Source organism: Pelodiscus sinensis, chromosome 2 (assembly GCF_049634645.1).
Source record: "Pelodiscus sinensis isolate JC-2024 chromosome 2, ASM4963464v1, whole genome shotgun sequence".
NCBI classification, from domain to species: Eukaryota; Metazoa; Chordata; order Testudines; family Trionychidae; genus Pelodiscus; species Pelodiscus sinensis.
This window is the reverse complement of record NC_134712.1, coordinates 45,385,602-45,413,120: the sequence shown is the minus strand read 5'-3', so window position 1 is coordinate 45,413,120 and position 27,519 is coordinate 45,385,602. Positions and strand designations below refer to the sequence as shown.

At 43.8% G+C, this 27,519-nt stretch overlaps 1 protein-coding gene across 1 annotated transcript in view; it reads right to left on the bottom strand.

Moving 5' to 3' along the window:
• CNGB3 (cyclic nucleotide gated channel subunit beta 3) overlaps positions 1-27,519 on the bottom strand; it is a 110,787-nt gene that overhangs the window by 32,169 nt on the left and 51,099 nt on the right. Inside the window, exons 4-9 of the mRNA XM_014581634.3 lie at positions 17,114-17,256; positions 15,267-15,452; positions 11,764-11,972; positions 5,473-5,523; positions 2,968-3,054; positions 494-558 (exon numbers count right to left, since the gene is read on the bottom strand). Of these exons, the coding sequence (XP_014437120.1) occupies positions 494-558; positions 2,968-3,054; positions 5,473-5,523; positions 11,764-11,972; positions 15,267-15,452; positions 17,114-17,256 (741 nt within the window). The remainder of the gene's footprint in view (positions 1-493; positions 559-2,967; positions 3,055-5,472; positions 5,524-11,763; positions 11,973-15,266; positions 15,453-17,113; positions 17,257-27,519) is intronic.

Below are 27,519 nucleotides of genomic sequence, written 5' to 3'. Positions count from 1 at the left end.
AGCTGGGACTGAGCAGTCCCAGCTCGTACTGGTGTGGGATGCTGTGCCTCTGCATTTTGAATGTAGTAAGAGCTGCAGCTCTGCAGGAGTGGTCCTTATTGACTAATCAGGTAGTAGCTTTGTCTGGATTGGTGGGGAAAAAAGTATAACGGCTCCCTTAAAAGTCCCTCACCCTTGGGGTTGGGATGTGGAGTGACCAGTGGTGAAGAAAAGGCATCATCGGAGCCAGTGGATAAGCTGGTGGATTCAAGTAAGCCATTAACTCCTGCACACCTTGTGGTAAGGTTCCCTGTCCCTCTAGGCTGAGCTGCCTTTCATGGCTGGATGAACAGCTCTTCTCTCCTCTTTTTGGTCTGTTGTAGAAATTTCATTCATTACTTCTTCTGAGACTGGGAAACTTCATGCCTGGCATTTTGTCTTTCTCCCTGCATGTTCAGGACAATGATTGAAATTTTGTGCCAAACTTTGCATAACAAGTTTACTGCTCACATACCTGTAGATGTATGCTTTATCCAGGATACCTTCCAACCGGTCATTGAATTCAAAGAAGGTCAGATGCTAGACAGAAACCAAATGAAAGCAATTCAACCATGGTCCTTATAACATATTTTTCTATTAGGGCTGACATTAGTTTGCATACTTATTTTGAAAATAATGGAATTTTCACTTGTCTGTATAAGATATTTCACTTATATCTAGTTTAAAGGTAAACTATGAAGCTAAGATGAAAGTTGAGTTTAGCATAGATTTTGATGGTATTTGTTCCTATTAGCTATCATTACTGAAATAACTCCTCTAAAATTAGGATGGGGGCAAAGTTGCATCAGTGCATAGAACATTACAGGATATAATATAATCACATATAAAGTCAGGAGGAGGCAAAAAGTGGAGCATACAGACCTATGAATAGTTTGGTGGCGGCAAAACAACATTTTGGAAGGGCAACTGCCCCCTTTGTCCCATAGCAGGTGACACTTCTGCTTAGCATTTACTATGATGACTGATGATGAATGACTTTTCCCTCATTTAACAATGTACTTGGTTGGGCTGAACATAATTTTGCCAAAATAAATTAATCGTTAAAAAAATTATTTTCCCTCCTCTCGAAATCCCTGTCATTTTCTAGTCAATGATATCTCAGACTGTAACATCAAAACATGAGGTCTCATGATGAATTTTTAAAGGTTAGTCAATCTATTCCTGTATTGAATTCCTCCCACATTAACTATTTTTACTTAATGTTAAAGGCATCTAGCAAAACTAACAGCTACTTTTTGCTGTTTTCTGTCTAGCACAGATTTACATTCTTCCTTGCCATTTTGATTCCACATTGCCCTACCAGGACATTAAAAACCAAACAAACCAATGACACACTTTCTTCCTGCCCCAGTTTTTTTAGTCAGTAGGTACTACAAAAATATGATAAGGGAAGCTGTTTCTTTAGGTAAACCTTTAGCATAAGTTTGCATATCAAATATATTTTCAGAAAAAGTTTTGCCACTGAAATGGATGCCACCACACATTGTGCAGGGATGGTAGATGCCTTCTTCATGTAACAAAGAGAGATTTTTGACCTTCACAAATTCAGCAGGGGGTTTTTCAAGGGCAGGTCTAGTGCAAGGCCCAAAGGGTAGCATTTAGCCACTAGCTTGATTGGGGTGGAGGGTGCAAGAGGATGTAGTGAGAAGGCAGAATTCTAAAATGTTTCTACCCCATGAATAGTGGGCCCTGTACATTTCCTGCACTTGATAAGAAAAATAAGCTTATCTTTATTAAGGTAAGTGTAGTGTAAGGTATATGTTGTCCTTAAATATCATTCCATTGCTCTTAAGGGTTGACTTTTGTAACTTATGTGACAGGTAAGCGATAAGTATTGTGGCAAAGCTCCATGGGTCCTCTGTGCCCCGTGGGTCCTGCACTTCTAGGTGGTTATTGTATGCCTCAGACACTCACTGTGACCCTCCATACTGCCTCTTACCTTTTCCAGAGGCCAGGGTCACTGCTTACTGAGCCATCCTCATCTTTGGCAAAGTCAAAAGATTGAGGTGAACTCTCTCCCTTAGTTCTGGCCTCCCTTTCCAGGATCAGACTTTTAGTGGTGTGAGGAGGGTTGGGGGGAACCCAGGCCTATCCACTGCTCTGTGTTCCAGCCCAGGGACCCAAGGGAGTAGCAACTGATGGGATTTTCCCTCTAGTCCCAATACAGCAACCTTTTTCCTGGGCCACTTCCCTAAACATTGCCCTAATACATTTTCCCTAGTACCTGAGCGAATCTTTCCTACTTCAGCACAAACACTCTTTCCTTTTTTCAGACCTCAACTCCCTGGCAATGCACTTCCTTCTCTCAGTCCTTCACTCTTCTCCTTCCCCCTCTCTTACCTGATAGGAAACCTTAAAGTAACCCAGCAGGCCTTAATTGGCTGTAGGTGCTTGATTAGCCTGCTTCTTCAGGCAAATTCTTAATTAACCTTGTGTGCCTGCTTGCCTTGATTATGTGGCAGCAGTCTCTGGAAGTTTACTCAGGAAACCATTCACCCAGTACCTGGTATGTCTGCCCTCCACCAATCTATTATAGCCAGCTGCCATGGATCTGTCACAGTACACTATTTTCATTCCACAATGGCTTTTGATTTTTTTTAAACTACACAAGATATTTAAAACTATTTCAATTTAGACTAATAGAAACAAACTAGTCTAGATCACAGAAATACTGTTTATAAGGCAGAAAGTAAATATAAAAATCAGCTGAAAAATAACCAGAACAATTATTCTGATTATTAAAACAACATAGTTTAGTTATTTATTTGGCAGTTGTTTAAGTTTTTAGCGTAGATTATTAGAAAGAGGAAGCATTTACGAACTCAGAAATTAAAACCTCCCAAATATTTGTACTAAATCTTAAAATAGGTTTTAAACTTCTCATATTTTCTGGTGGACAAGCAGTGATAATAAATCCTCTGGTCTTACCTTTAACATCTTGTTTGCTCTAAACACTGGGTAAAACCCAAAGATGAAGTATAAAACATCAAATGGTATTACTGATACCAAATCAAGCTGTTGAAGAGCACAGTTCAATTAGACTTGACAATGACTGTAACTTAGTTGCATTCTGTAGCGAATATGTCTAGATTTAATAATCATTGCATGTTAAAGATAAACAGTCAACACATAGTGTCTGTCTATCTGCGTAACTGACAAGTAGAACCATCTCTAAGAAAACACAAGGTGCTTTGTTCTGCCCTTACTTATGCTCATGCACATCTCAGATTTTCATATATGTACTGAGGATTATTAACATTCTATTGGATATTTAATTACAGCTTTACTGTTAATAATTGAACAATGTGGGCTCAGTTCTGGTGTTGATGAACCCGAATTGTGCTGAAGGCTTGGGGGGTGGGTGTTGGCTCTCCTCACAAACATTTCAGAGTAGAAGTATTGGCTTTGCAAGGCCATAATACCTCCAAGGACCTGTGGGGAGCACAAGAAAGGGCTCCCCTTGCTATATAACAGGTATAGGCACCACTTCTTCCAAGGCAACCATTCTCTTCTATCCCATTCCGGTTCTTTTACTGCTCACATCATCCTAGACCCTGAGTGCCTTCCAGCAGTGCATTAAGTGATGTGACTAGCATTTTCCACATGCGAGTCTCTCTTCCTAATTCAGTGGAAACTCTACTTTGGGGAGAGAAAGGAAGCTGTACCAATCAGTCACTCTGTCTTAACAGGGACAGCTCCTTCATGGAGGTAAGGTCCATTCATGGCTGTTAGCTAGGATGGGTGGGAACGGTGTCCCTAGCCTCTGTTTGTCAGAAGCTGGAAATGGGCAACAGGGGTGGGATCACTTGATAATTCCCTGTTCTGTCCATCCTCTCTGGGGCCCCTGGCATTGGCCACTGTCGAAAAGCAGGACACTGGACTAGATGGACCTTTGGTGTGACCCAGTACAGCTGCTCTTATGTTCTTAAGTGGTTCCTGGCTCAGGCCCTGATTTGCTGCTGCTGTGGTGAGGGAGCAAAACAGGCTCATAGATTTGGGGTCATAACCCCGACTTCAACCTCTCCACAAACACTTCCACTCTAAGAAATGCCATTAATGTTGTTAGGCTCTAGCTATTGGTGCCATCTTTTTTCTCTCCAGTGCTGGGAGATGGATTGTGCCTGACTCCTAAGAAACCTCTACTGATTGGGGAAGGAGTGCCCCCGGGCCATTGACTCTCCTCTAATGCACTCACACAAGGAAAGGCAAAGTTTAGTTTCAGACATCTGAATATGAGAGTATTTAATAAAATGATAAATTCCAAAATCTAGTGTAGCCCAGGCTTGGGAGCTGAAGAGAACCCTCAACTCCTAGTAACTTCAGTAGAAATCAAAGACACTTGTCATTTGCAGGATCAAACGGAAAACTCAGGCTCAATATGCCCATTCCATCATGCTGCTTTCAGGTTGAATCTCTTCCCTGTCTGTATTCTGTGTGGGCTGTGGTCCTGCAAACACTTTTACTTTGCTTAAATTTAGGCATTCAAGCCCTGCCATGGGAATTAAATGAGACTTCTTGTATGCTTAAAGTAGAGCATGTTCAAAAGTGCTTGCAAGAGCAGGGCCTTAGACTATAATTTCAAAGGCACTTGGGCACCGTGGCTCAGTAACTAACAATACAGTGTCTTTTCACTCTTGCGGAGGAAATCACATTTCAGAGAAAAATGCAATAAAATGGATCCTTGATAATTTTCTAGGGCACGGGGCTTTAAAATTGAGAAGGAGTTTTAGATTTACTAGCAAGGAGCCAGGGTGATATCTTATATTTATGATTATTTCTTACTCTTGTAAGTACATACTAACAGGGCTGTCAACAGAGTGGGGGCAAAGGGAGCAGTTGCCCTGAGGTCCATGACTTAAAAGGGCCCAGGGCTCCAGGCCACCATTGCAGCTACCACAGCAGCAGTGATGGACTGGAGCACCAGGTCCTTTAAATCACAGTTGGAGCTCTGTGTGGCATGGTTGGGGTGGTGCTGAGGACTGGTTGCCCCAAGCTCTGCCCTTTTTGCCCAAGGCTCTGCCCATTCTTGGGGCCCCAGAGCTAAGTCCCCTCCCATTGCCCAAGGCCTGGTGAAATCTGTCACTGGCCTTATATATTCATGTTTCTTAATTAAATTTAACACTTAAATTTAAGCTGGGTACAGGCTTCTTTTTTTAATAAATCTTTGCTGAGCCATAGTTTTGGAAACGAATGCATTCACTGTTACCTCCCATTGCAGTCAATGGGAGACATAGATCCAAAGGCAGTATTTTATTGTGGATGAACAATATGTGTGAGCATGACATTTGATTTAATTGGTAAGAAGCTACAATGACCATCACTCAGTGACCATTCAGTATTATTCCTTGGTCTATGTGGGATATTGGAGCATGGAAAACTTTAGTTCCAAGGCTAAAATTCAAAGCATTCTGAAGTGGCGTACAACCTACTTACCCGAAATTTCAGAGAACTCCGGTAATGTTTCTTCATTTCCACTTTGTCTGTCTAAAATTATAAAGAGAGGGAGGAAAAGCATAGTTAAGAAAAATCTGCCCAAACCTTGTCCCTTGATAGTGTTCAGGCCAGGGTTTGACCCTGCTCTCATTAAAGTCCATGGCAAAACTCAGTGATGCAAGGCACATGCAGGGGATATGACTGAGTATCTCTTAGAGGAACCAGGCCATTGAAAACTAAATAAGGGTACAGCTAGACTGCAGGGGGGTTTTGGAATACCAAAGTTAACTTGAAAAAACTGTGCCACATCCATGGAATGCGTTTGCTGTTCCGCTTTTTTTGAGGAAGAGCAAACGTGCTATTTCAGAAGCCCCTGTATTCCTCATTCTATGAGGAAGAAGGGGGCTTTTGAAAGAGGTTTTTTTCCCAATATTTGGCCCAGTCTAGATGGGCCAAATGTTGGAAAAGCCTCTTCCAGCAAAAGTATCGGAAAAAGCTATGCAACATGCGGAACACATTTTGTGGAGCTTTTTCCGACAAACAGATGTAGTCTAGCCGTACCCTGAATGTGCTATTATTGGCATTATAACAATCAACACTGAATTCATTAATAATGATTAGCCATTTATTTTCAAATTGCTCACCATGGGAACTGACAGTAAATACCTTATTAGGAAGGCTTATCAGAAATCTCTAAAAGACTATATTTATTATTATACTTATTGTATTTATATCAGAGGTGTTTTTTAAATAACTTTAAAATCATAAGGACTTTTTTTCCATTCCAAGGCAAACCTATTTTCTACTTTCCCTTATTATCTCTTCACAGCTTTAAGAGAGATGCAGGAGTTCAGACTAAATGACCATAATGATTCCTTCTGGCTTTAAAATCCATTAATTGTACAAACAGCTTAAAGTTAAAGTAAAGGAAAAGTGGTCTTCTTTATGCTACAACTTTAACCTTATTCATAAAACTCAAGTTTACTGGGATTAAGCAGGATTGTCAATAACTAAATTGGCACGGAAAGGTATATTTCTTTGCACTACAAACACTATAGACATGTCTATTTAAGACCTCAAACTAGGGTTTAAGTAAAAGCCTATAGCCGTGGTCCCCAACACGGTGCCCGCGGGCGCCATGGCGCCTGCGGGGGCATTTTCATGCACCCGCCAGGTGCTCTGGGCTGGCCTGGCCCCGGGCACATGGCGCGCGGCGCTTGCGGGGTGGGGGGGGGGGGAGTGCCACCCCCGGGCGCACGGTGCTTGCGGGGAGGGAGGGGGGAAGCGCCGCCCCCGGGCGCGCAACTTTCCCTGCCCCCTGGCGCCCGGCGGGCAAACGGCCACGCCCCCTGGCGCCCAACAACCTGAAAAGGTTGGGGACCACTGGCCTATAGCATAGAAGGTGTAGTGTGATATATAAAAACACTGAGCTAAGCCTGGTTACAACATACAGATGGAAACACTAGCCTGAAGATACACTTCCTTTTGCAATGTAGACATATCCTCAAACTAGTGTTGCAAAAGAAGTGTGATTACAAATCATATATGATCTAGTTTTAATTTACAAAAACAACAAGAAGTCCTGTGGCACCTGTTGTCATTGTTTTTGCAGATTCAGACTAACATGGCTACCCCTCTGATACTTGTCACCATGCAAGTTTTAATTTAGTGTGGTTAAAATTAACGATGATGAGACCAATATGTACTCATTTTTCTACTTGTGCCGTGGGCCATTGTATCTTTTCTGCTATTTTTAGCTGCCCTCACTAGATTAAACCTAGCATGTGGATGTCTATCCAAGCTGCAATTACATCGCCAATTGAAATGTTGATATTTTCTTGGTTTTGATTTTCTTGCTGCTCTGAATGTGTAGTATCTGATGTCATCTAAACTCATTTTTGTATGTTAATTTAATTTGCTTATTAAACTTGCTACTGAAGCATAGTAATTGTGAAAAGGGGAGAAGGGCTCAACCAAAAACTCAACCAAACACCTCTGAAAAAAGGAAGAGTTCACATTTGACTCTGAAGTTTGCAGTCAGGTCCCATCTTTACTGGAAGGTGATGCTCCAAATTGGGAATGAGAGCATGTGCAGGAAAATAGCTGTAACTCTTCAGTGGATTAAAAAAATGCTAGAGGTAGAGTACAACCAAATTTCCTTATATTCAGTTTGCTTTCAGAAATGATGGGTTTGAGTCTCCCTAGCTGCCAAAAGATAGCACAATAGATCTTTTCATGCCAGCAAGTATCACTGCACTGCATGGGGGATTGTCTCTCTCTTTCTCACACCCACTTTCTCTCTCTCTGTGTGACCATTTTTTTCATCATGTCAAAGCCCTAGATTCTACCCTCATAGATTGTCTGGGAATCTGGCGTGTCAAATTTCAGCAGTGTCAGAGTAAGTGTGATGGAATCAGCCAGTGTTATATTGTTGTACTGAAAAGTCTCTTAGGCTGAAATGACACTGGAAGAGAACTTGAGCATACTAGGCCAAATGGTTAGTTTACTGAGAAGCTGATTGGGTGATTGCTGTGCATCAGTTTTGCCAGATATTCTTTGCTATCCTTAGCTCAGCAGAGGCTTCAATGATCCCTCCTCAGTGAATTTCCTAGCTCCTCTCAAACTACCATCTGCTGGTCCATCTTAAGCCTCTCTGTTCATGCAACTCTAAATGAAGTGTTTGTCAATATCAGTGCCCTCTCTACTTACTGGTTCTTTTTGATAGCTAAACAGACTCTACTTGTTTCCTTTTTTTCAGCACTGACTTGTGATTTTTTTTGAGACTTGCTGCCTTTTGATGTAAAAAAAGAAGCTGGAAATTGAATTGTAAATCTTTTACCAAAAGGAAAAAGTTTGTCAGGTTAAGAGGGGTCCCAAGCTTTTATTTAGATGACGTTTGTATAGGCTTTTACCACATTCATCATATGTAATTGAAGCATAACCTATTGGACTAATAGAAAAGCTTCTGTTTTCATCTGCAGCATCCGCACTATATGAGTAACTCCGTGGAGAGTAGCAAATTTCACACACATTTGGCTATATTTCCACATAGTCTCAGATGCCAGAGAAGCTACATTAAGTTGCTTTTTTTCCAACTTGTGTAATTTGTGTAAGAGCTTTAAAGCTGACCTTGCTGCTATCATGTGATGCTTTTGAATTTGCCTTCATCTTTTCAATGGCTGTTGTGTGTAATTAGAATTGTGATGTGGCATGTACAGTATGAAATGTATGTTGTCTCTTTTCCAAAGCAAAAGATCTGAAGAGCATATAAGTATGCTTGGAGAAACAAAATATATCAGAAGGACAGGACAGGTCATGCGGGTGGGGGAGTGGCACTATATGTGAAAGAAAATTTAGAATCAAATGCAGTAAAAATCTTAAATGAATCAACATGTTCCATAGAATCGCTATAGATAGTAATTCCGTGCTCTAATAAGAATATAACAATAGGGATCTATTATCGACCACCTGACCAGGACAGTAATAGTGACTATGAAATGCAAAGGGGGATTAGAGAGGTTATCAAAATAAAGAACTCAATAATAGTGGGTTATTTCAACTACCCCATATTGACTGGGTACATGTCACCTCAGGACAAGATGCAGAAATAAAATTTCTTGATACCTTAAACAACTGCTTCTTGGAGCAGCTGGTACAGGAACCCACGAGGGGAGAGGCAATTCCTGATTTAGTCCTGACTGGCACAAAGGATGTGGTCCAAGAGGTAACTATAACAGGACCGCTTGGAAATAGTGACCATAATATAATAACATTTAATATTCTTGTGGTGTAATTTCAAAAAGGGGAACTGTGCAAAAACGAGGAGGTTAGTTAAACAGAAATTAAAGTAAAGTAAAATCCCTGCAAGATGCATGGACACTTTTCAAAGACACCATAATAGAGACCCAACTTAAATGTACACCCCGAATTAAAAAACCTAGTAGAAGAAGTAAAAAAGAGCCACCATGGCTTAACAACCATTTAAAAGAAGCAGTGAGAGATAAAAAGGCATCTTTTAAACAGTGGAAGTCAAATCCTAGTGAGGTAAATAGAAAGGAGCATAAACACTGCCAAATTAAGTGTAAAAATGTCATAAGAAAAGCCAAAAAGGAGTTTGAAGATCAGCTAGCCAAAACCTTCAAAGGTAATAATATGTTTTTAAAGTACATCAGAAACAGGAAGCCTGCTAAACAACCAGTGGGACCCTTGGACGATCAAGATACAAAAGCACGTAAAGACAATAAAGTCATTGCAGAGAAACTAAATGAATTCTTTGCTTCAGTCTTCACGGCTGAGGATGTTAGGGAAATTCCCAAACCTGACCGTCTTTTGTAGGTGACAAATCTGAAGACTTGGCACAGATTGAAGTGTCTTTAGAAGGGGGTTTGGAATTAATTGATAAACTTAACAGTAACAAGTCACCGGGACCAGATGGCATTCACCCAAGAGTTCTGAAAGAACTTAAATGTGAAATTGCAGAACTATGGTTTGTAACTTCTCCTTTAAATCAGCTTCCGTACCCAATGACTAGAAGATAGCTAATGTAACGCCAATATTTAAAAAGGGCTCTAGAGGTGATCCCAGCAATTACAGACCGGTAAGTCTAACATCAGTACCGGGCAAATTAGTTAAAAAAATAATAAAGAATAAAATTGTCAGACACATAGAAGAACATAATTTGTTGGGCAAAAGTCAACATGGTTTCTATAAAGGGAAATCATGTCTTACTAATCTATTAGAGTTCTTTGAAGGGGTCAACAAACATGTGGACAAGGGGGATCCAGTAGATATAGTGTACTTAGATTTCCAGAAAGCCTTTGACAAGATCCCTCACCAAAGGCTCTTACGTAAATTAAGATGTCATGGGATAAGAGGGAAGATCCTTTCATAGACTGAGAACTGGTTAAAAGATAGGAAACAAAGGATAATAATACATGGTAAATTTCCAAATGGAGAGAGGTAACTAGTGGTGTTCCCCAAGGGTCAGTCCTAGGACCAATCCTATTCAACATATTCATAAATGATCTGGAGAAAGGGGTAAACAGTGAGGTAGCAAAATTTGCAGATGATACTAAACTGCTCAAGGTTAAGACCAAAGCAGACTTTGAAGAACTTCAAAAACATCTCACAAAACTAAGTGATTGGGCAACAAAATAACAAATGAAATTTAATGTGGATAAATGTAAAGTAATGCACATTGCAAAAAATAACCCAACTATACATATAATATGATGGGGCTAATTTAGCTACAACTAATCAGGAAAGAGATCTTGGAGTCATCGTGGATAGTTCTCTAAAGATGTCTACACAGTGTGCAGTGGCAGTCAAAAAAAAGCAAACAGGATGTTAGGAATTATTAAAAAAGGGATAAAGAATAAGATGGAGAATATCTTATTGCCCTTATATAAATCCATGGTATGCCCACATTTTGAATACTGCGTACAGATGTGGTCTCCTCATCTCAAAAAAGATATACTGGCATTAGAAAAGGTTCAGAGAAGGGCAGCTAAAATGATTAGGGAGTTGGAACGGGTCCCATTTGAAGAGAGGTTAAAGAACAGGACTTTTCAGCTTAGAAAAGAGGAGACAAGGGGGGGGGGGGGATATGATAGAGGCAGTGCTTTTTTGTGTGTTTAAAAAAAAAAAAGGTGCTGGTACTCCAGGGGAAAAGTTGAGCTCTGACTGGAGGTGCTGGTACTGCGTACTGGGCAGTACCATCATAAAAAAAGCACTGGATAGAGGTATATAAAATCAGAGTGGTGTGGAGAAAGTGAATAAGGAAAAGTTATGTACTTGTTCTCATAATATAAGAACTAGGAGCCACCAAATGAAACTAATGGGCAGCAGGTTTAAAACAAATAAAAGGAAGTTCTTCTGCACACAGCACATAGTCAATCTGTGGAACTCCTTGCCTGAGAAGGTTATGAAGGCTAGAACTATAACAGGGTTTAAAAGAGAACTAGATACATTCATGGAGGTTAAGTCCATTAATGGCTATTAGCCAGTATGGGTAAGGAATGATATCTCTAGCCTCTGTTTGTCAGAGTGTGGAGATGGATGGCAGGAGAGAGATCACGTGATCATTACTCCCTCTGGGACACCTGGCATTGGCCACTGTTGGCAGTGGTACTGGGCTGGATGCACCTTTGGTCTGACCCAATATGGCCATTCTTATGTTCTTAAAGAAGCACAGATGTGCCTTGTGAGAAAAAATCTATTTCAGATTTAAACAAGCTCCTACTTCAAAGTACAACTGCTAATGTGGAAATTCCACTTCCCATCCTTACTTACTATTATATCTCCGCCTTTTACAAATTGTATTCGGGGTTGGAACACTACCAGATCACATATGTAGCAAATATCGCAAACAATGTCTACGAGAATCCAATAGACTATGTTGCTTTCTCTTTGTACTGGGAACACACAGCGCAGTGGAATGAACCAGCAGTTCCAGTTATAAGCAATAGTAATGATCAGGAGCCACGCTACATAGCGACGATCTGGAAAAGAAAATAGGAGCTAGTGTTTTAATCCGTATGAAATCATCATCTTTTTATTTCTTTCCAGTGTTTGGGAATAAAGGGCCCACACTGCGAGGAAAACAATGCAATTTGCAGCTGTACCAGACACTGTGATGTGGCGGTACAAACACTGGACTGGGAGATAGGAAATCCTGAGTTCTAATGGTGACTAAGCCATTCCCTTGCTGTGTAACTTCTCTGCATTTCCCCATCTGTCAAAGAAGGATGGCGATAGTAGTAGTGACTCACCTCACTCACGGAATGATGGGAGGAGGAATCTGTTCAGATCAAAACAGGGCTTTGAACATGTGAGGGGCAATATGACTGTTGTCTATTAGGAGGTGAGATGATATTTCTGCAAAGTTACCACATATTGCTATGCAGAGAGATCTTTTAAAAAACTCACCAATGTTGCAGAATTCATCACTCCTGCTCCTAGCTAGTGTACAATGCTTTCCTGTATACAATTAAAAAAATGACTCGATAGCATCTTTGTCAGACTCTTATAATTGCTTTTCACAGATGTCCAGAAAGAAGTACGGATTATTCCAGCTCCGTAACTATTCACCATAAGGTTGCATATAGTAGTATAAAACTTTGCATACTGGGTAAATACACATTCCAGGCCTGGGCAAAATAGGGCCTCCAAGCCACCAGATCCATCTTGCCAAACCACCAGATCTGGCCTAGGAATGCAGTGGGAAGCTTCAGGCAGACTCTCTGGCTACGTCTACACTTGTGGCTTCTTGTGCAAGAACATCTTGCCCAAGGATTCTTGTGCAAGAAGTCTTGCGCAAGAAAACATCCACACTGCCATGTGCACGCTGTGCTTTTGTGCAAGAGCTCCCGTGGCAGTGTGGATGCTCTCTTGTGCAAGAAAGCTCCGACGGCCATTTTAGCCATAGGGCTTTCTTGCGCATGAAATCCCTGCCGAGCTTCCACACTGCCCTCTTGTGCAAGAGCTTCTGTGCAAGAGGGCTTACACCTGTTAAAAAAGAGCGTAGCTCTTGCACAAGAAGCCCTCTTACCACGCTGTACTGTAAATTTCCTTGCGCAAGAGCAGGCGGGCAGTGTAGACGCTCTGCGGATTCTTGCGCAAGAACAGCCATACTTGCGCAAGAAGCCGCGAGTGTAGACCCTCCCCCCCCCTCTGTGTCTCCCTCCCTCACCCCCCCCCCCCCCCCGCCTGCATGCCACTCAGAAAAGCGGCTGATGGGCCATTTGTGTTTCACAGCTGTGGGGGAGTGAGGGAGAGGCTTTATGCACTGTCCCCGCCCTTAGCACAACCCCATTGGCTGGTTTCTGAACAATGGGACTTCCTGAATAACAAGTAGCATGCAAAGCACCACTCTGCTCTTCCCTCAGGGTCTTATTCACAGATGCACATGGCCCCTGAAGCCTCTGTGGGGATGGGGCAGGCAGGGAGGCTTCTTGAGAAATGTGCTGGGTTGTTGGCTGGGAGTCACCCAGGTAAGGGGTCTCAGCCAGAGTCTGTCTCTGGCACCTCAGCCCCTCTCTCCCCCGCAACCCATTGCCACCTGACATAACCCAAACCCTCTTTCCACCTCCTGAACCCCAATACACTGCCCCAGGTCACAATCCCCTCTTGCATTAGGTCACAACCCAAACTCCTGCACCTCCGTCCCCTGCTTTAGGTCACAATCCTTTCCTATTCTATGTTACAACCCAAGCCCCTGAACCCCAATTCCTTGCCCCAGGTCACTACTCCTTCCTGCCCTAGGTCACAAGCCCAAACCTTTGCACCTCCTCCTGAGCCCAGTCCCGTGCTCCAGGTCATGACTGCTTACTTCACCCAAACTCCCTCCCAGACCCCACATGCCCTCCTGCACCCCAGTCCCTTAGCCCAAGTTTCCTTCTGTCCTCAACCTCCATCCTAGACCCTGCACCACCTCCACTAATATAATGGAAGAATACGGTCCTTGGAGTGGCCCCGCACCAAAACTTATTGCCCACCCTGATCTACACTGCATGTAGACATGACTGGCTGGCCCATGCCAGCTGCCTAAGGCTCACAGGGGCTGGGCAAAGGGGCTGTTTAATTGCTTTGTAGCTGTTCATGTTCTGACTGCAGCCTAAGCTCTGGGAGCCTCCCACTTCACTACTGCCTGGGCTCCAGTCAAAGCCCAAATGTCTACACTGCAATTAAACAGCCTCCCGAGCCCCAGTGCTGTAAACCCAAGTCAGCGGGCATGAGCCAGCCAGGGGTTTTTAACTGCAGTGTAGTCATACGCGGCGTCTTTAGGACATTGCGTCAAGTTTTAGACACAAGGGTACCATTGAGTTTAACTGGCGTTTTACAGTCAAAAACCTGGCAACTCTTCAAACTCAGGAGTGGAAATCCACCTTATGGAAAACATTTCCTTGTTTTGCCTTGTGGGTTTTGGAACACGAACACTTTTCTGACAGATCCCAACCCTTATTGTTAAAACAGAACTAAACCATTAAATGGATTAAATCTAGAACAGTTTCTGCAGAGAGGAGCAGATCACCTTCTGCCATTTACAGCGCAGCCAGGTCTGTGAAAGGGAGTCTGGTAAGAGCTAGGAGTCACACAAGGAATGTATGCAAGGAAGAGGGCTGGGTTCACTTACATTTAAAATACGGTTTTAAAATAGAACATATCTGTTGAGGGTTTTTTTGAGGAGGGGGCAGGGCAGTGGTAGTTAATGACACTCATTGGGGGCGGTTTCATTGTTCCAGCAGGAAAAGTCTCTCTTGCCAGCAAAGAGCAGCTCCAGGGAAGACATTACAGCTGTTTTAAGGTCTGCAGTGTAGACATAACCTAAAAGGGTCAGGGGAAGGAGACTCTCTCGTCTCTCCTCTTTCCAATACAGACACCCTACCCCCTGCTGCTGAAGTGGAGACCAGCCCAGTTGTTCAGTTTGGGTAGTGTCAGATTTTCATGAAAACTCTGTTTGCCATCCAAGATCTTTCAGAAGTGAAGGGGCAGCCCACTGGAACCTAGGGGGATCAGGCATTGAATTGGGACTCAGGAAATCTGCTTTGTATTCCTGGCTCTGCTGGTGAGCTTAAGCAATGGCCTCACCTCTTAGTGCCCCTGTTTCCACTCTCAGCCTTTCTCTTTCTTGGCTAGTGACACAGAAAGCTCTTCACAGAGGGACTGCCTCTCACCCCACACTTGAGCAGGGGGGCTCTGACCTCAGATAGGTCCTCCAGGTGCTGCTCGAACACAAGTAATACAGACTTTTATCCTGCCTTTGACACTTTCCTGTGTGACTGCATTTGGTTTACCTGTGTATGCATCTATACTGTCTGGTAGCGCCATCATCTTCAGGTATTCTTTCAGCGGTGGTTTCTTAAATTTACAGCACAGCATGTCACAGTAATGATCCTCCTCTGGCTTGGCTTCACCTTCCTCTTTTTTTTCTTCTTTTGGTGGTGGTGGGGGCGGGGGCGGAGGTTTCTTTTTACCTGGAGCTAAGCATGTGAATGTCACAAAAGGGAACATTTAACCATGGCATGTGCCCTCCTTACTGTTGTGCCAGCCCCAACACATTACAACCCAGCCAATTGACTCCTTAAGTGTTTATTGCTACAATTTTTCAGTTAGAACACAGATTTGAGAGCAAATTCATAGGCAAGCACACTCCTGCTAGAGCTCTGGGTCCCATTTTGCCATACTCGAGCTGAGTTTCTTTCTAAAAATAATTAATGGGACAAGTTGCAGAATAAGATACAACTAAGTGTGAGTAAATATTCCAACTGGACCATTTATAGCTTAAAAAAAAAAGTGAGTGCAAGTGACAGAGAGGGAGGTGATAGGTTAATTAACACAGAAGTAATTAAAAAACTGACCATTTCTTTCTTAGCTGGCAAAGTTTATAATAGTTTAGACTTTCATCCTGACATGCATCCAGCCTACTATATTTTTCAATTTACTGGAATTCAGGTGATCAATAAATAGCTTCTGAAAAAAATCAGACTGTGAAGACTACACACTCTTCCTTTTCTTGCACAAAGGAAGAAAAACAGTTTTTCTCTGAAGAGCCATAACATCAGTACAAGCTGAACCTCCCAAATCCAGGACTCTCTGGTCTGGCAGCATCCATAGTCTGGCAGGATCACAGCTGCTACTGGACCAGAGAGCATTGGCATCCAGTTGTGTGAGTTGGTCGGAAGTCCAGTGGTGGGAGAGCCCCATCTTGGGGACTGGTGAGCCTTGTCACGGGGCCCCAGCTGGGCACGGCACAGCAGGGCAGCTGTGGAGCCCCGACCTGGAGCGGCTTAGCGGGGCAGCCATGGAGCCCTGTCCATGGGAAGCCCCGTCTGGGTGTGGTAGCAGCGGGGTGGGGGGGGGGGGGGCAGCCCCACAACCCCAACTGGGCACGGCAGTGGCCTGGTAGCCATGGAGCTCTTACTGAGTGGTGCACGCATGGAGCCCTGTCCCCATGAGGCCCCAGCCAGCTGGCAGAAGGAGGCCAGAGCCAAACCCCTGTAGCAGCAGTGCTGGTGTGGAGCCAGCAGGAGGGAGGGGCAGCCTCCCCACATCTGGCAAATTCCCTCATTTGGGACTGGTCCGACCCTGAGGGTGCTGGACCAGGGAGGTCCAACCTGTGTTATGTTTAATATTCCCAAGTGAGATGCAGTTTTGTGCTCACTTATGCCATTCTAACCTACAGACCTGGCATATTTATTGATGGTGGAAGATTATCTCCATATCTTAAACACTGTTTACTTTAAACAAGATATCTCATCTTAATATCATCTCCATACCCCCATGAAGAAGATGCCACATATTCCCCCCCATAAGGAATAGATCTTTGATCCCTGGGGGTACAGACAAAATAACCAAGAATCTAGAAAGTAGTTTGCAAATGGTGACAGGCATAGTTTGAGGTTTATCTCTATCAACACTGTTTAATATGGTGGACCAATGGAGTTCAATAGAATCACATTCATAGCTGATGTCAGCTAGCACAACGCCATTGACTTCAATGGAGATTTGTTAATGATACCAAATGAAGATTTGGTCCATAATTCTTTGAATATTATTTTCCAGCATTTTAAACACTTATAATGGGATTTTTATCTTCAAACCACCAAATAAATAGCATCTTTCGAGAACTAAAGCAACTTACAAGCTGTAGGACTGCCTTCAGGAGAGGACATTACTGGGTCAGTCAGCTTTTCTTTATAGGCTGATGTTCTTTCCCGAATCTTTTTGACAATATCTTGCAGCTGGGCTTCGGTATACTCATTGACAACCCGGGCTTGAGATGGGCTAATTAAAAAAAATGAAAAACAGTTAAGAGTATGGGAGAGCAATGAAAGTTGGAAGTTGATTATCCCAGAGTGCTACATTGGTGAAGTCTATAGACCTGTTTGCATTACCGCAGGGGTGGGCAAAAGGGCCTCCGTGGGCTGTATCTGGCCCACGGAGGCCCTGCTGCTCCCCCACCCACAGGCCAATCAGGCCCTGGGGCTAGGGAGAAGTGCATGAAGTTTCCTCTGCCCTGCCAGAAATGTGTGGTGCTTAGAAGCGCCACACGCTCCTGGTAGGGCGGGAGGAGACTTTGCGTGATTCTCTACCCCCAATCCCTGATTGACCTGGGGGCAGAGGGAGCACACGAAGTCTCCTCCCACAGCCTGGGGCATGGCCACCTAGGGATAACCTTCGGGGGGGGGGGAGGAAGTCACTTGCTCCCCCATCCTCAGACCAATCATGGTCTGTGGGTGGGGAAGCAGAGAAATATTCTGGCCCTGCCCCTTCCGCTTAAGGCCCCGCCCCTTCTGGTGTGGCCTGGGGCTACTTCAAAAATTTCTGAAGTAGCCCCTGGCAAAAAATCATTGTCCACCCCTGCATTACAGTGTCATCAACACTGTCTGGATTACTGTGACTTGCTGTGCTCTTCACAATCTTTGTGAAACAGGAGTTGAGCCATTTCCCCTGAATGGACCCATGACAGTGATGGACAGCTGAACCAGTACTGCCAACACTAAGTGCACCTCCCACAGCTTGAGCGGCACATATCTAGGCAACAGAAATCTGGGGTGTTCTGTGCTCCCACATTATAGATGTGCTTGGGCCACTGGAAAAGGGAGAATAGCACCTTTAATGTGTGTGTGTCAATGGTGTGTTGCATTGCTTGTGGGGGGAGCATTTGATTTCCATGCACGATACTTATAAATGATATGGCAGTTTATGGGATGTGGGGAGATCCCACACTACAGATTGATATAAATAACTGATTCATGTTGATAGTTGTATTGAGATTTTTTTTTGCATACAACTTCCTTATTGTCCCTGATCATGTATTATTTTATTATTTATTATTATTATATTATTTGAAACACATGAGAGAAGATGTGATGCAGTGATGTTGATACCATTTTTAAAGACAGCAGAACCCTTTATTTTTAAACTTTTATTGGAAAGATATGGTATTAAACCATTAGCAGCCAGGCTAGCTACTGTTAGTACACCTCTGCCACCAAAACCTGAAAAATAACCCCCCAGAACCAAGTGCATGCACATATGCAAGCCGTGAAACCATATGCAAGACTGAAGCTCTCTTTCTCCTGACCCTCTAGTCACCTCGTCCTTTCTTCCATGTTTGCTACCCACTTGATACCAGGGAAAGGAGCCCAGGTGTCCACAGGGGAAGGGTGCATTCTGGATGACTTCATAAGCTCACTTTTGCTCTATGTAGTTACTGTTGCATGGGACACACAGTCATGGAGTCATTCAACCGTTCCTGAATTGCTTGGACTCTGCACAGAGAATGTGAGCCAAGGGCAGATGCACCAAGAACCAGGCTGAAGTCTTGCACCCACTGGAGCTAGCATTTACTCCACTAGTTCTTTCTGCTGAACTCTAGCATCCTCTCTTGATCATTCCTGTTCCAGGAACTGTGAAGCAAGTGTCAGCTCTTACTTTATGCACCAACTAGGAAGCCAGCCGGAGCCTTTCCTTTTGCCTCTGAGCATATCCTTCCTCTTGCTGCAAGCTGCTCCATCTTCAGTACTGGAAATGCCTGTTGGCTCTGTCTAGATTTCAACCATACATTCAACATGGAAGTGCTTCCTGGTGGTGTGTTCCAGGAAGGTACGGCGATTCAGGCTTCTGCTGCAGCATGGGCGAGCTGAGAAGGGGCTGCATCCAGTTGAGATCGAGGGGTCTGAAATAGGACAAGACACAGAGCTTTTATTGTCTCAAGCAGCTAAGTGCAGGAGCACAGAAAAAAAAGTCTGTTTTGGAATTGCAAGGGCTTAAAATGTTATTTTTAACACTGAACTACGATGTATTGTTAGAGGGATGCCTCAGACCACAGACTCTCCCTGGACACTGCTTGGTTAATTGCGGTGAAAGAAGTGCATTGAGTATGGACATTAAAAGTCGTAACTTTTTTTTTCTTAAAATTGCAGGCCACCTTGAGCTTTGCAGGGAGGTCAGTGGCTGTGTCATGCACCATAAACCTTCTCTGTCATTTCAGGCATTCCACATGTTGGAGGACATCAGAGTTTTTGTGGTGCCTGATTGGCAGAGAGGGGTTAATCCAAGCTGCCATTGGGAAGCCACCGGTTAATGCCACTGAAATAGTCAGATGTATAGTTTCCAAACAGCATATTTATGAGCAGAGTATGATGGTCAGCTACTGAGATGGACCTGAAAAATATACCCTTCCCCAGAATATAACTACCTATCTCGAATTCTTGCTACAGGAAAAGTTTTCAGCTATATGCACCAAGGACTGGGTCGCAGTTCATGAAGGAATCATCTAAGTGGTTTAGTGCCTCCCCAGAACTTCTGATATAGTCTGTTATGATTGCATACAAACACACAGAAGTCCACTGCCATCCCTCGGCCCTGCCTCTGGCCTCTCCACCTTCCCCAGAGTATTTCTGGACTGAATTCAAAACCCCAGTCATATTTAGGATGCCTGATGTCATCACTCCCAGACTGCATACACTATGTTTAGCAGAAATAGACTATATTTGATAAAAGGTTACGTTTTGACCTTTTCTTGCCAGCCCCTCCACAATGCATGTTGGCTCATTACACAATTGGGGGCTGGAATAGAGTGGAGCATGTACAGGGAAAGCAAAGAAAGAAAGCGTTCCGCGGGGTTATTTTCAACAAAGTAGAATGCTGTGGCAAAAACACGTGTCCCTTCCTACAAAAAAAATTACTGTAAAATGTTTCTTTTACTGTTTGCTTTCCCCACTCTCCATTTTGATTTCCAAATGAAGGGAGTGGGTGGGACACCAAAGCACTCATATGCCATCCAACACTAGTGGATACAGATTGCTGTATCCCATGGTTTGTAATAACCTTTGCATGGTTCATAGAATACATTCCTATGTTAATAAATACAAAAATGGACCAAGAAACTCACCAAGCGTCAGGGTGCTTCTGTCTCTTTCTCGTCTTTGGCCAGTCCTGTGCCAGTTTCTTCACCATTTGCTGGTATACATGGTTATTACTGGTTCTCCTACTGAAGTTAACTGTTTTGCTGGTTTTGGACCAGAGATTAACCAAAATTGGGCTGTGTTCCCATGAGCATTAAACAGGAGATTTTGTAAAGGACCAATGTTCTCGGAAGGTATGTTTGCAGCTCTGTGGTCAGAATAAAATGTCAAGGTTAGATGCCAAGCTGCTGTGCTAAAACCAAGAGGGAGCACACTTCTGTTTCCTGGGAGCTGAGTGATGACTTGGTATTGTGGAATAGAGAAGGCAAGGCAGAGTCCCAGGGTGTGAGTCCAGCATGGCTTCATCCATACTGCAAAATGATAGGGCTCGAATCCTAGGTCCTGTCTGGACTCAGGCTGGGATCCTCTACCCCTGCAGGGTCCTGCAAGCTGGGATCCAAGCCTGAATCCAAGATATGTGTGTGTCAATGTCTGGGAGGTGTTAAGACTTGAGCTTGATTGTGAGCCTGGGCTTTTATTGCAGTGTAGACGTACCCTCAGCTAGCTTAAAACCATCAGAGTTGGCTCTATGCAAACACTTATTATCGAAAGTAGGAGACTATTACACGGAAGTGGGTTCAGACTATATATAATCTGGCCAGGTTGCTGCTACCATAGCGGCAAGAGTGAAGTGGTATAAACTGGTGCTAGTCAGATGAGTCTTTTGGCAACTCTAACATGCTCCAGGGGCTGTGTCCTATCCCTTATCTGCCCTGAGTTCTACTCTGGCTAGCTGAGAGTTTAGATCCAAGGGTGTTTTCACTAGGAAAATAAGTATGTTCATGGTAAGTTCAGAGGTAAAACCCTACTGAAGATGAAGTAGTTTGTAGTTTTCCCACCTGTGAGCAGGTTGGCTGGGGGCTTTATTATGACTTGCTAACTCATGCTAAAACTATACACTGTCCTGTCTTCCCTTTTATGTTGTGTTAGTTACTGCATATTAGCTAATAAGAAGTTAAAACACACCTTTCTTCCTAAGGATGACAAGGCCATAGGATGACAGTTACAGTTACCTCCATACACATAGCTGGGACCTCAGTACATTTTTATTCAGTGGGAAGATAAGGTTGAGATGTCATCCTGAATGCTTTAGAAATCTATTCAACTGAAGAAATAAATTACCTGAATTTCAAACATGCTGGGCACTCACATCCTTTGAAATCAATAGCTTCAGCAGAAGCTGTGACTACTCAATACCTTTGAAAATCAACTCAAAAGGTGTTTAAATCTCTAAACTGGGACCATTTTGACCTTGGAGAACTTAAAAAGCATATGTACATCCTTCATATTTTAATATAATTCCACTATGGAAATGTCTCAGAGATGAAGTAAAACCTTAGGACTCTGAAAATTAAATAGCCATGGTTCTTTTATGAAATATACTTACAAAGTAGAGACCATTAGCACTGATTGAACACATTAAAGCTGAGCTCAGCCTATGTTCTAGACATTAAATTTCCTCCATACATTGCCATTTTGTTAGCAGTGACCTGAAATAGGATTGAAATATTGATGTGTAAGAATGGTCCCCCACTCAAAGATAAAATTAAATTAAATTTTAAAGGATACGTCTACACAGCAGGGCTAAAGTCGAATTAAGCTACACAACTTCAGCTATGTCAATTATGTATCCTAAGTTGAAAAAGCTTAACTCCGCTTTAGGTGCTGTCTACGCTGCAGGAAGTTGAAGGAAGAACACTCTTCCTTTGACTTCCCTTAGTCGTCGTAAAATGAGGGTTACAGGAGTCGGAGTAAGAAGCCCTCCAGCTTGACATTATTTTGAAATAAAGGCTTGTAGTGTAGACGTGCTCTTTGTTATTTTGGAATAATGTCAGTTATTCTAAAATAATGCTGCTGTGTAGACCAGTGTTTCTTAAACTGTGTTCCGAGGCACACTGGTGTGCTGCGAGGCAGTTGGAGGTGTGCCATAGAGAACACCAGAGTTTTTTTTTTTTTTTTTGCTTAACAAAAAATCCTTGGTGTTCCTCATGAAAATATTATTTGGTGTTCCTCGGTCTTAAAAAGTTTAAGAAACACTGGTGTTTCTTAATATATATCAAAAACATCCGGGCAAACTGAAGACTCTATTTGTGTTAACCTCCAAAGATGAAAATTTGGGGTGTAATTTGGATAAATATTCAAATATCCAGGATGCTTATGTTAACGTCTTGTTAATCATACACTGGGAAAGCAGGTATCCTCAGCCCTTTGCACATCGTGTAGTAGGCATGCTCTCTGTTATGCAGCCAGGGCCTACTCCAGCTTCCTTTCACTGCAGTGAGACTTGGATTGGATCCCTTATCCGTTCATAAGGAGGACGCAGGGCAACTTCTTCAGAATCTGCTGGGAGAGATAGCATTGTGTATATCTGTGTAAGCCCATGGTCTGAATTGGCTCTTTCCTGCCATTTATTGGTAAACCAGAGGGAAAGACCTCAGGAGACTATATTTGCATAGACACACTTATTGGCCACGGTGATCGACGGACATAGGAGCTTTACCAATATGATCAGTTTTGGCTGTTGTAGGATTAAATTTATGAGAGTCTTGAGACAGGGGGAATGAAAGATTGTTATTCTTATTGCATGACTACAGTAGAACTGTACTCAGTATGGCCTAATTGAGAGACCACCCAAATAATGAATCTCTCTAAATCTCTCAGGTGTGTTCTACAGTACACAGTCAGATCAACACAAAGTGGTAGTCTACACTGATTTATCTGTGGGTGTGTCTTCACTTAAATTTGGCTCCCACCAATGTAGTGACCCACTGCACTAATTTGATGCACCCCTCCCATGTGGCACAGAGTCACAGTCAATGTAGTTATGTTGATGCGGTGGGTGTGTAGACACTGCATTATTTATGTTGACCATTGCTGGCTTCCAGCAGCTGGCCCACGATTCTCCACACTGACTGTTCTGGTCACAATTATGAACCTCACAGCCTAAGCATCAGGTAGGCAGGAAGCCTTCCGTCTCCTTTAAAGGCTCCCAAATTTTTGAAATTCCTTTTCCTAGTTGCCTGTAAGTAAAGCTAGCACCTCGTCACTGCTGAGTGTAAGTGACCCGCTGACCATGCCAGCTACGCAGGCTATGTCGAGACTGTAGACTTCTTTCAGAAGAACCTTTTTTCGGAAGAGATCTTCCAAAAAAACTTCTTCCAAAAGAGAGCGTCCAACACACACAAGCACATTGAAAAAGTGATCTTCTTTTTCCAAAAGATAGCGTCCACACTGAATGGACTCTATCTAGCCTTTAAGCTGTGATTACTATGGATGAAGTGGCCACCAGGGCACCTGTGCTTTTTCTTCTTTCCTCTTCTTTTGAAAGAACTCCCTCTTCCCCATCCATACATGCCTTTTCCAAAAGAGCTCTTGTAGAAAAAGACTTCTTCCTCATAGAAAGAGGATTACCAATACCAGAAAACCCCTCTGTTCTTTCGATTTACTGTCAGAAGAATGCGATTGCAGTGTGGACGTAACTCATGTTTTGTTGGAAAAGTGGCCATTTTTCTGACAAAACTCTGTAGTGTAGACTCAGCCACACTCCAGCCATGTTCCTGTTTGGGGAAGGCAGGAGATACTGGGTTTCCTGGGCCTGTGGTGAGAAGAGGCTGTGCAGGCACAGCTCCAAATCAGCTGCAGAAATATGGGGATCTAAGAGAATATTGCACAAGGCAGGCAGGAGAAGGGCTACAAGGCCGGCCCACAATATTTTGGCACCTGAGGTAGAGAGCTCAAATGATGCCCCCATGCTCCCTCACTTGGGCCAAAACTTTGAAAGGTCTCAATTCTGCCTTCTTCCTGTGCTACTCCTCTCATGGTACTGCTCTGCTACCTACATATGCACCAGCAGCAGACACAATTTTCTACACTCTGGGCCCTAGTGGTGTCCCCCTTCCCCCCCCCCCCCCACAGTCTGGCACCTGAGGTGGCCACCTCAGTTCACCTCATGGTAAGGCCAGCCCTGAAGGGCTACAACAGGGACTAGCAGCAGCACCATATGAAAGCCAAGGAGCTACAGCAGGGAGGCCACAATCACCCTAGTGCCATGCAGCAGACCTGGCATTTTTACACAGAACTGCATGCCATCCTGGGCATGACTCCACCCCTGGCCCCCTAAAAGCACCATGGATGCTGCTAAGGATCCTGCACCACATGCTCCTGCCATGAACAGTGAGGAAGAGGAAGAATATGGGGGACAGGCAACTAGAAGATCCAGATGGTGAGTGAGCCAGGACCAGTTTTTGATTCCACCACAGTCCAGCCAGTCCTGACAGTTGAGCAGATATCATGAAGAAGGATAGAGTGGAGAGGAGAAAGATACAGGAAAAGAAGGACATGCAGCTGGATATGCCTTGCTTCTCAGACAGCAAACAGATGCTGCAGATTCTGGTGGACCTGCAGGGTCATCAATCCCATGCTCGCTTCCATCTGCAGCTCATAGAGAACTCTATATTGGGACCTCTCTACATCTCCTCCCAACATTCCCCGTGACATCACCAGTCTCTGCATGACCCCCACCATGGGGACAGGGGCGGGGGGTGGTGATGGCAGGGGACATTAAAGACAATCTCAGCTTCCCATACAATGAAATGTGAAAGCCGTGGTCGGTGTATGTGTAGCGTAAACAGAAATGGACGTTCTTTCCTTTTCAGACATTCTGTTGTCTTAACTTATTACGTTTATATATATTGTGGCAAAGCTCTAGCCGTGCCCCATGGTTCTAGGCAGTTGTTGTATGTCTCAGAGGCTTGCAGTGACCCTTTGCATTGCCTCTTACCTTTTCTAGAGGCCAGGGTCACAGCTTATGAAGCCGTCTTCATCACTGGCAAGGTCAAAGAATTGGGGTGAAACTCCCCCCCTAAATCCCGGCTTCCCTTTCCAAGAGCAGATTTTTAGTGGCGAGGGGACAGTTGGAGGGAACCTGGGGCCACTCACTGCTCTGGGTTCTGACCTAGGGACCCTAAGTAGTGGCCACGGACAGGGTTTTTTTCTCTAGCCCCAATATAGCTGCCTTTTCCCTGGGCCACTTCTCCAAATGCTCCCCTAGTGCCTTCTCCCTGGTACCTGAGTGAATCTTTCCTGTATCAACACAAACACTCTTTCCTTTTGGCAGCCCTCAGGCAGTAAGAACCCTACAAAATTGCTAGAAGTGAACTCACTGAAAACTGGACCAAGTAGTGGAACTTCAGAACATGGTGCTGTGGCTAAAGGCAGTGGGGTGAGAAATGCAGCAGCAGCAGTAGCATCACAGGTTCCCCCTACTCAGAAAATCCTGAGCTGTGACTGTCGACTGGACCTGAGCAGACTAAGGTCAGAGCAGAGCTGCAGAGATGGCAGCAGCACTGGTGAGCAGCAGCAGAGGTGGCAGTAACAACAGTGAGTAGCCACAGTAGCATCGTTCGCCTACCCCTTCCTGGGAGCTGCAGGTGAACCCGTCTGAATGCACCCCTGGACTCTGGTACTGAGCTGACCTCAGACGACAAACAGTGAGTGGCGTGCAGTGGAGAGGGAGAGGTATGTTAAAGGGACATCCATCCAGAGGACTTTCACTCTGCAGCATGGGAAATGGAAGTCAAGGTAAAACTGAGCCCAAGCTATTACTGGTTGTATATTTCTTAGTTATTGCTGTGGTGTTTTTCCAAACTAATGCTGTGTTCCCTGTCCCCTTCATACAACTTTTCATTTGTTATATACAAACTCCGTGCTTGTGAATGTATTGCCCTGAAGCCGACACTTGTTGCTACTGACGCCACCTGGCAGAAGGGTTCCATTGTCAAAAAACCCTTCTTTAATGCAACCTTTCTTCATTTCTCATGATTTTCTAATCTAATGCGCTGCAGATCGCAGCAACCCGGTGGACAGCATGAAACAAGTTACTATGTTTTACAATCATCATAGCACTTTCAGTTGTTTCCACTGTAGCTACGAACTCTTCTATCGTTTTCCTACCATCTTTATATTAATGGATTACATTTCATAGCCTTTGACCTCAGTATTTTTCATTTGGTACTTTTTTGTATTTCCTTCCTCCCCCTTTTGCCTTCTTCTGCAGCCACTGGCACCTTTTCCTTGACACTTTGACCAGCATATTGGTTTCTAGCACAGGATGTCACGGCAATACAAGGCAGCAGCTGGGAGAGTCAGAAGGAGCAAAAAACTCATTTTGTAGATGACCACATTTCATTGGAGGTACTTGATATGGCTGGGATACAAAATCTAAGGGGGAAATGAAAATCATCTGACTGGAAAACTACTATTTAGAGATAGCAATAAAGACAGGTTTCCTTGTTAATGTCACTGATTATTATATGAACTCTTTCATCATGTGATACCTAAAGTGAGCTTCCAAAGGCAGCTAGTTATATGCAGCCATGTGTATGTAATATGGAATTTCTTGTTTAAAATATTGTTATGGCAGGAGTCACCAGGTGGCACTGTTGCACATAGTCTTCCAAGTGCTTCTTCACAGTACACAAGGAATTTTCTCGTTTTAGAAGAGAAGAAATGCTTGTGCTGTTGATAGTTTTTGGTTATATATGTCCCTGGATAAAGGAAGCAAAAGTAGCTATCCCCCTCTTTTATATCTCTCTGTTGCTAGGACCAACTGATGGCTCATTCAGCCTCTAGAACAACTTATGACAGCCTTAAGGTTGCTCTAGGTTGTGCCCAATTGCATCAACTGTAAAGGGTTGTTATGGAAGCTGAGGATAGTAGAACTGCAGTTGCCTGGCCACATCCCTTTCTACTAACAGTTCTACTGACAAGCCCCCTGCTCCATGGGCCAAAAATGGGATGTGTCTGGCTAGGTTGGATCTATGTCAGTGTAGTGTTCTTCTATGCAAGGGGAAGCTTCAGCGGGCTACTTAAGACAGCTTTAGGTCTGCTTTGCACCACCATACCAGTACAAAGCAAATTTAATGGTTTGATCTAGCCGAGTTGATCTAGCTGAGTTGTGCTGTTTGGATTTCCATACTTGGAATGCAAGTGGTGAGAGGGAGAGACTTAAGGAGACCTGGCCAAATCGCAGATAGAGGCAGGCCATTGCAGAAGCAGAGCAGCCATCCGCAGGAGA